The sequence below is a fragment of the Acipenser ruthenus genome, chromosome 45 (genome assembly GCF_902713425.1).
Source record: "Acipenser ruthenus chromosome 45, fAciRut3.2 maternal haplotype, whole genome shotgun sequence".
NCBI classification, from domain to species: domain Eukaryota; kingdom Metazoa; phylum Chordata; class Actinopteri; order Acipenseriformes; family Acipenseridae; genus Acipenser; species Acipenser ruthenus.
Genome location: NC_081233.1, coordinates 2,071,407 through 2,078,906, shown reverse-complemented (window position 1 = coordinate 2,078,906; position 7,500 = coordinate 2,071,407). Strand labels below are relative to the sequence as shown.

The 7,500-nt window shown below is 45.8% G+C and overlaps 1 protein-coding gene across 1 annotated transcript in view; it reads right to left on the bottom strand.

Annotated features, from left to right (window-relative positions):
* The window catches only part of LOC117962720 (uncharacterized), a 12,363-nt gene that overhangs the window by 2,269 nt on the left and 2,594 nt on the right, over positions 1-7,500 (bottom strand). Inside the window, exons 3-6 of the mRNA XM_059013037.1 lie at positions 6,894-6,946; positions 4,977-5,194; positions 3,741-3,782; positions 3,058-3,093 (exon numbers count right to left, since the gene is read on the bottom strand). Of these exons, the coding sequence (XP_058869020.1) occupies positions 3,058-3,093; positions 3,741-3,782; positions 4,977-5,194; positions 6,894-6,946 (349 nt within the window). The remainder of the gene's footprint in view (positions 1-3,057; positions 3,094-3,740; positions 3,783-4,976; positions 5,195-6,893; positions 6,947-7,500) is intronic.

The following is a 7,500-nucleotide window of genomic DNA, read 5'->3' as shown; positions in this document are numbered from 1 at the left end:
CCTTCTTCGTGGCCGGCAGCTCCCCTTTCTGGGGCTCCGGCCACCGTACTCCCTGTGGAGGTACGGGCAGCAGAGGCAGCTCCTGCTCCTCTGCTCTGGGCGGTGGCGGAAGCAGAGGCAGCTCCAGCTCCTCTGCTCCTGGTGGTGGTGGAGGCAGAGGCGGCTCCAGCTCCTCTGCTCCTGGCAGTGGTGGAGGCAGAGGCAGCTCCAGCTCCTCTGCTCCTGGCGGTGGTGGAGGCAGAGGCAGCTCCAGCTCCTCTGCTCCTGGTGGTTGGGCTGGTGCGCGCTGCGCTGCCCTCAGCAGCATGAATAGAGGCTGCTGGGGGACACCAGCCTCCTGCCCCTCTCCCCCCCAAAAATTTTCAGGGGGTTGAACCGGTAACTCCTCCCCTTCCGGCTCTTGGGGCTGAACCAGCAGGCATTTTCCCTCTGCTGGTGGCTTGGGTCCCAGGGCTGTGGAAGCCCCGACTTGCCTCCCTTTGGGCTGTGGACGCACCGACTCCTCCCTTTTGGGCTGTGGACGCACCGACTCCTCCCTCTTGGGCGTAGGACGCACCGACTCCTCCCTCTTGGGCGTAGGACGTTCGGGCTCCTCCCACTCGGGCGTAGGACGTTCGGGCTCCTCCCACTCAGGCGTAGGACGTTCTGGCTCCTCCCACTCAGGCGTAGGACGTTCGGGCTCCTCCCACTCAGGCGTAGGACGTTCGGGCTCCTCCCACTCAGGCGTAGGACGTTCGGGCTCCTCCCACTCAGGCGTAGGACGTTCGGGCTCCTCCCACTCAGGCTGTGGAGGCAAAACCAGCAGGCATTCACCCTCTGCTGGTAGAGATGGAGACAGCAGGTACTCACCCTCTGCTGGTGGAGATGGGGACAGCAGGCATTCACCCTCTGCTGGTGGGCCTGCTACCTGGGCTGCTGTTCCTTTTATCGTTGCCTCCAGGTAGCTGAGGAGAAACTCCACACCTTCCTCCAAGGTGTTTGGGGTGTGTTCCTGCTGATAGGCCTCCCATCTCTCACTGTCCATCATCCACAGGGCCCGGACGACTATGGGTAGAGCCTGGGCCTCCAGCCCAGCATTCTCCAGGAACCAGCACCGCAGTTTGATGGCGTCTTCTGCCATAATATTTTTTTTTTTTTTTTTTTTTTTTTTAAACAAAACCCCTCCTGGTCTGACGCTTGGAGGCGCGGCTATCCCACGAAGACACCACGTGTCACAAAGACGGCCAGAGTGGGTGGCGCCAGAAAGGAATTCAAACACAGACGGTTGTTGTGATGAGCTGAGTGCAATGGCTGCACTCAGCGTTTATTAACAAATAAAAGGGTTGAAAACAGCACAAAAACAGGACACGGCACTTGACGCCAAAATAAACAGACAGACAAAACGACTAGACACTAACACACAGGTGAAACGGAGACGAACAAACACGGTGAGAATACACTTATTATATTTATAATTACGCTGATTTTAACTCTTCTCTCTCTCTCCCGTTCTCCACTCTCTGAACACCTAACCCCGAGTGACTAAAAATGTGCCTATTTATACTGTTGTGCTGGGATTCAATTACTAATTAATTATTCACTTGAATCCCAGCACGTGAATTCATTACGTGCAACCCCGTGCCACACATTATACACATTTTATCTGCACGTGAAGTGATGTGCCATCCTCGTGCCTAAATATAATTATACACTTTAAACACACGTGAAACACAGACCCGTTTATATCCCGTGTACCAATCTATACACCAACATTAACACACGCAACATACAACACATAACACACAAAATACACACAGGGGCGGGCACTTTGCCACAGGGGGATACTGTGAAAGTTACAGGCAAGTAACGTGTGCATCATGAAGATGCTGCAAAATGATTTGTCGCTCTTGGCCAGGTGTTGTGACTCTTGCTCTCCCAGTTGGTGGCCTGCCTGTCATTGACAGAGTGTGTCTGGTTCTACAGTCTCAACAGCTTTGAAATTGCTTGGCACCCAAGACGGAGAGCCACAGTACGCTGCCCTAGTCCAGCCTCCAACATGTCGATTGCATGAAGGTGCTGCTCTCCTGACAGACCTGGCTGGTGTTTTTCTGTAATTTTCTTTATTGCTTTTATTCGAGCTTGCAATTCAACAACTGAAATCACTCCATATGCAGCGTCCAATCAACTGTCTCACTAAAGAGGTGATTAAGTGCATGTGCTTCTTCAGTCACAGTCACTCCAGCGTGTCTCGTGGTCAAGGATGAATGATCAAGTGATTAAAAAGAAGCCAAAAACATTTCAATGGCCATAATTTATATACCTTTTTTTTTTTTACAAAAATCATAATTGTCATAATTGTGATGTTTCTTTTGATGCTCAGTAATAATAGAGCTGTGTCTCTGCCGCTGTTTAAATGTGTAACAGTTTGTGTTGCAGTTCCTGGGTGTGCCTGTGGGTGTCTGTGTGATTATGAGTATGACTGCATCTGTTAGGCCAGTTGAGCATGTGGCTGGGTTGATTGCCAGTCAATTAATCAATCAAATAACCAACCCAACAACATGGAATAAAAGGATTGTTTCGCCCTTTGTTCTGGGGCAGAGAGAGCTGGAGAAATGAGTGCTGCTGTGTGTTGCTGCTGTGTGCTGCTGTGTGCTGTTGTGTGCGGCTGCTGCTGTGTGCTGCTGTGTGTTGCTGCTTCTGTGTGTTGCTGCTGTGTGTTGCTGCTTCTGTGTGTTGCTACTGTTGTGTGTTGCTGCTGCTGTGTGCTGCTGTGTGTTGCTGCTTCTGTGTGTTGCTGCTGTGTGTTGCTACTGTTGTGTGTTGCTACTGTTGTGTGTTGCTGCTGCTGTGTGTTGCTGCTGCTGTGTGTTGCTCCTGTTGTGTGTTGCTGCTGCTGTGTGTTGCTGTGTGCTGCTACTGCTAAAATAGTGATACATTTCTTCTGATGCTGAGTATATTATTCCCCTGGAATAAACACTATGTTAAAAAGCACTGCAATCAGAAACTCTCTTTATGATTATGATAACATGTGATACAAAGCATAACTGTACTTGAGAAAGCAGAAGAAAATCCATTCACCTGCTCTTCTAAAGGGGTTGGGCAGCGGCTGTGTTTCTGTGGAGGAAAAAGAGATAAAGAAATACATAATAAAGGAATAAGTACATTCCACACATGGTTAAAAGGGGTGGCTGGATGCTGAAATCCCACTGAAAGGATGCACATTTTCAATGAGATGTGGAAACTACATTTCCCATCAACCTCCACCATACAAACGTGAGCTGGAGGATAATGGGAAATGTAATTCTGAAGTTCTTCTGATGGGTACATGTAAAGTCATCATGGAAACAGAGCACAAACGCAAGCCGGAGCCTAACCCTGGTAGGCACAGGGCAATGCAAGGCAGGACTACACCCTGGACGGGATGCCAGTAGGGCACCACACACTCACACTCACACAGAGGGCAATTTAGAGTGACCAATCAACCTGAACAGCATGTCTTTGGACTGTGGGAGGAAACCGGAGTACCCGGAGAAAACCCACAATGTGAACACACTGGGGAGAACATGCAAACTCCACACAGACAGACCCCTGAGGCTGGAATCGAACCCAGGAAGCTGTGAGGCAGCAGTGCTAACCACCATATTCGATAAGGATTAGCAATAAGCAGTGTCCGGTGACGTTAACAGGGAGGGACATTAAGCAGGTTTGACTACACATTGTTATGTTGTGTAGTTGAAGCAGTAAAAGAAAGAATAACAGACCTGTACTTCCAGGGTTGGTCGTGGAAGGACTGTAGGCAAGTTCTGAAAAAGAAAGAAAGAATACCAAAGTGAAATCAAGCACAAAGACTGTAAAACATGAAGTGAATCTGGCTGAAAGCTGCACATTTCTTCATGAAATCAAAGTATGTTTTTATCTTCTATTTTATTAAAGGGGAACTCTAGTTGTTGTTGATTTGTGTGTGTGTGTTACATGTTCCCACATGTTGCTACAGCTGTTTCAGTAAGGTGTGTGTGTTGTTCTTTTTAACATCCTGACCACTTTTTTTACACTATTCATTTGCAGTCTACACAGTGCTCTGATGGCTTCAAATGTACTGTTCAGAAGAACTTCAGAACTACATTTCCCATCAACACCCTGTTCCTGTATCTATGATGGGGGTGATGGGAAATGGGGTTCTGAAGTTCTTCTGAAAGATACACATGAAGACATTGCAGAAACCGAGCACTATAGACTGCAATTTAATAAGAGGCAACATACGTAAACATGTAACACAGAGAGACACAAAAAAATAACTTCAGCTCCCCATTAAGTTCTAATGAAGCGACTACAGCTGTACCCATGTTTAAGCAAGCGCTCACCCTGTTATAGACAGGGAGTGCTTATCGGGGAGCTCTCAATACAAGTCTATGGGGGAAACAATACAAGTATATAGGAAGAGCATTCAATACAAGACAATGGGAAGAGCTCTCAATACAAGTCTATGGGGAGAGCTCTCAATACAAGTCTATGGGGAGAGCTCTCAATACAAGTCTATGGGGGAAACAATAGAAGTATATTAAGATCATTCAATACAAGACTACGGGAGAAACACTCAATACAAGACGCAAGCTTAAAGGGGAACTCAGGCTGGTGTTTTTTTTCACCTGTTTTAAATTACAGGCAACACAGTGCTCAGTTTCCACAAGAACTTCAGAACTACACTTCCCATCATCCCCATCATAGATACATGAGTAGGAGGATGATGGGAAATGTAGTTCTCAAAGTTCTTCTGAACGGTACATTTGGAAAGCCATCTTGGAAACTGAGCACTGTAGAGATTTAATGATGTAAAAAAAGTGGTCAGGATGTCAAAAAAAAAAAAAAAACCTGACTTCCCAGGACCCAGGAGCTGTGAGGCAGCAGTGCTGACCACCACACCACAGTGCTTCCCCAATTAAAAAATATAACACTTCGAATAATTGGATTAGTTTTAGTAATTTAAAGTTGCCACTGACCAGGAGTGTATTCTGAGTGTGGGAAGGAAAGGTGCTTCAAAACTCCGTTCAGGCATTTTATATCAAACAGTGGACCAGCAGGAAGCAGGGAGCTGCTGTGAAGGGGGCACTTCTCCCATTGCTCTGTGTGATACTCAACTTCAGCTGGAGCCAACGCCACATTAAAAATCAGATTTGTGATCTCACACTGGTGTCTTCCTTCCTTCTCAAATGAAAATCTGGATGAATAAAACATGAAATAGAGGTATTACTAGTGCACTGCATGCATTACTGTCTCTATAAAACTAAAACCCCTTAAAATGTCCCTATTACAGCAGGGGGTCTGTCTGTGTGGAGTTTGCATGTTCTCCCCAGTGTGTTCACATTGCAGGTTTTCTCTGGGTATTCCGGTTTCCTCCCACAGTCCAAAGACATGCTGTTCAAGTCGATTGGTCACTCTAAATTGCTGTGTGTGTGTGTGTGTGTGTGTGTGTGTGTGTGTGTGTGTGTGTGTGTGTGTGTGTGTGTGTGTGTGTGTGTGTGTGTGTGTGTGTGTGTGTGTGTGTGTGTGTGTGTGTGTGTGTGTGTGTGTGTGGTGCCCTGTGATGGACTGGCGTCCCGTCCAGGGTGTAAAAATGCCTTGCATTGCCCTGTGTATGCTGGGTTAGGCTTTGGCTCACCGCAACCCTCTATAGGAATAAGTGGTAATGATAATGGATGAATAGAATGTCCCTATTAATTTACCCTGGAAAATAAAAATCATCCATTAATTTAAATTAAGGACAGCCTACAATGTGTCTCTTTAGACTTAAAACCCCTTCATTTAATTTTAATTGAATCTGTCTTTTTAAGGGGTGTATCTAATGGGGTAATACACCTTAATAAACCCCTGAAACTATTTAAGGGATGTATTTAAGGGGTAAAAACCCCTTAAAGTATGCACAAATTAATGGAAAATTAAGGGGTAAATGCCTCACTTTTCCATTAAAAGTATAATTGTAGTGAATTCAGAAATTAAGGTACAATGAATGTAATTTTCCATCCATCCATCCATTATCATTAACCACTTAATCCCTTACAGGGTCGCGGTGAGAGAGAGCCTAACCCGGCATACACAGGGCGCAAGGCAGGACGACACCCTGGACAGGACACCAGTCCATCGCAGGGCACCACAAACACACACACATTCACTCACACACAGGGAAATTCAGAGTGACCATTCAACCTGACCAGCAAGTCTTTGGACTGTGGGAGGAAACCGGAGTACCCAGAACCCACAATGTGAACACACTGGGGAAAACATGCAAACTCCACACAGACAGACCCCTGAGACTGGAATCGAACCCGGGACCCTGGAGCTGTGAGGCAGCAGTGCTAACCACCACACCCTATATTTTAGATATTATAATTTAGTATTAATTCAATAAACAATACATGTTCATTTGGAAAAATTAATTAATAAAACAAATCGAATTGTAGTATATGGATACCCCCCCCACACACACACACACTTATGTTTAAAGGGCATCTCAAGTTGTTTTGTGTTTGTGTGTTACATGTTCCAATATGTTGTTTATTATTTATTTATTCTTACATCCTGGACACATTTTTTTTACACTATTAAATTGCATTGTCTACAATGCTCTGCTTCCAAGATGGCTTCAAATGTCTTCTTCAGAAGAATTTCAGAACTACATTTCCCATCATCCTCCTGGTCATGTATCTACGATGAGAAGGTGATGGGAAGTGTAGTTCTGAAGTTTTTCTGACGGGTATATTTTGAAGTCATCTTGAAAACCAAGAACTGTAGACTGCAATTTAATAGTGTAAAAAAAAAAGTGGTCAGGATGTCAAAAAAAAACCTGTTGTAGCAACATATGGGAACACGTAACCCAACCTGGGTTTCCCTTTAAGGTACATTATTTTTTAAAGCTCTACCTGTAGGTTGTGGTGTAACCCTCCTGGTGTATTACTGGTCGAAATTCTGTCACCTAAAATAGATAAAGAAATACGCATATATCAGGTATATTTATACAGGTATTTGATACTCTAGAATGTATTAACAATTATATATTCGACTGTTTTTATTGTCAATTTTATTATTTATTTAAAGATGTTTCTTTTCCACTGAAGTGATGAAGGGCGGCATGGTGGTGTGGTGGTTAGCACTGCTGGCTCACAGCTCCAGGGTCCTGGGTTCGATTCCAGCCTCAGGGGTCTGTCTGTGTGGAGTTTGCATGTTCTCCCTAGTGTGTTCACATTGTGAGTTTTCTCTGGGTACTCCGGTTTCCTCCCACAGTCCAAAGACATGCGTTCAGGTTGATTGGTCACTCTAAATTGCCCTCTGTGTGAGTGTGGTGCCCTGCAATGGGCTGGCATCCTGTCCGGGGTGTAGTCCTGCCTTGTGCCCTGTGTCTGCCGGGTTAGGCTCTGGCTCGCCTCGACCCTCTAAAGGAATAAGTGGTTGTGATGATGGACGGCTGAAGTGATGAAGTACAGGTCATGGCAGAAACGCCCACAAAGAACAGGACCTGTCTGATAGACA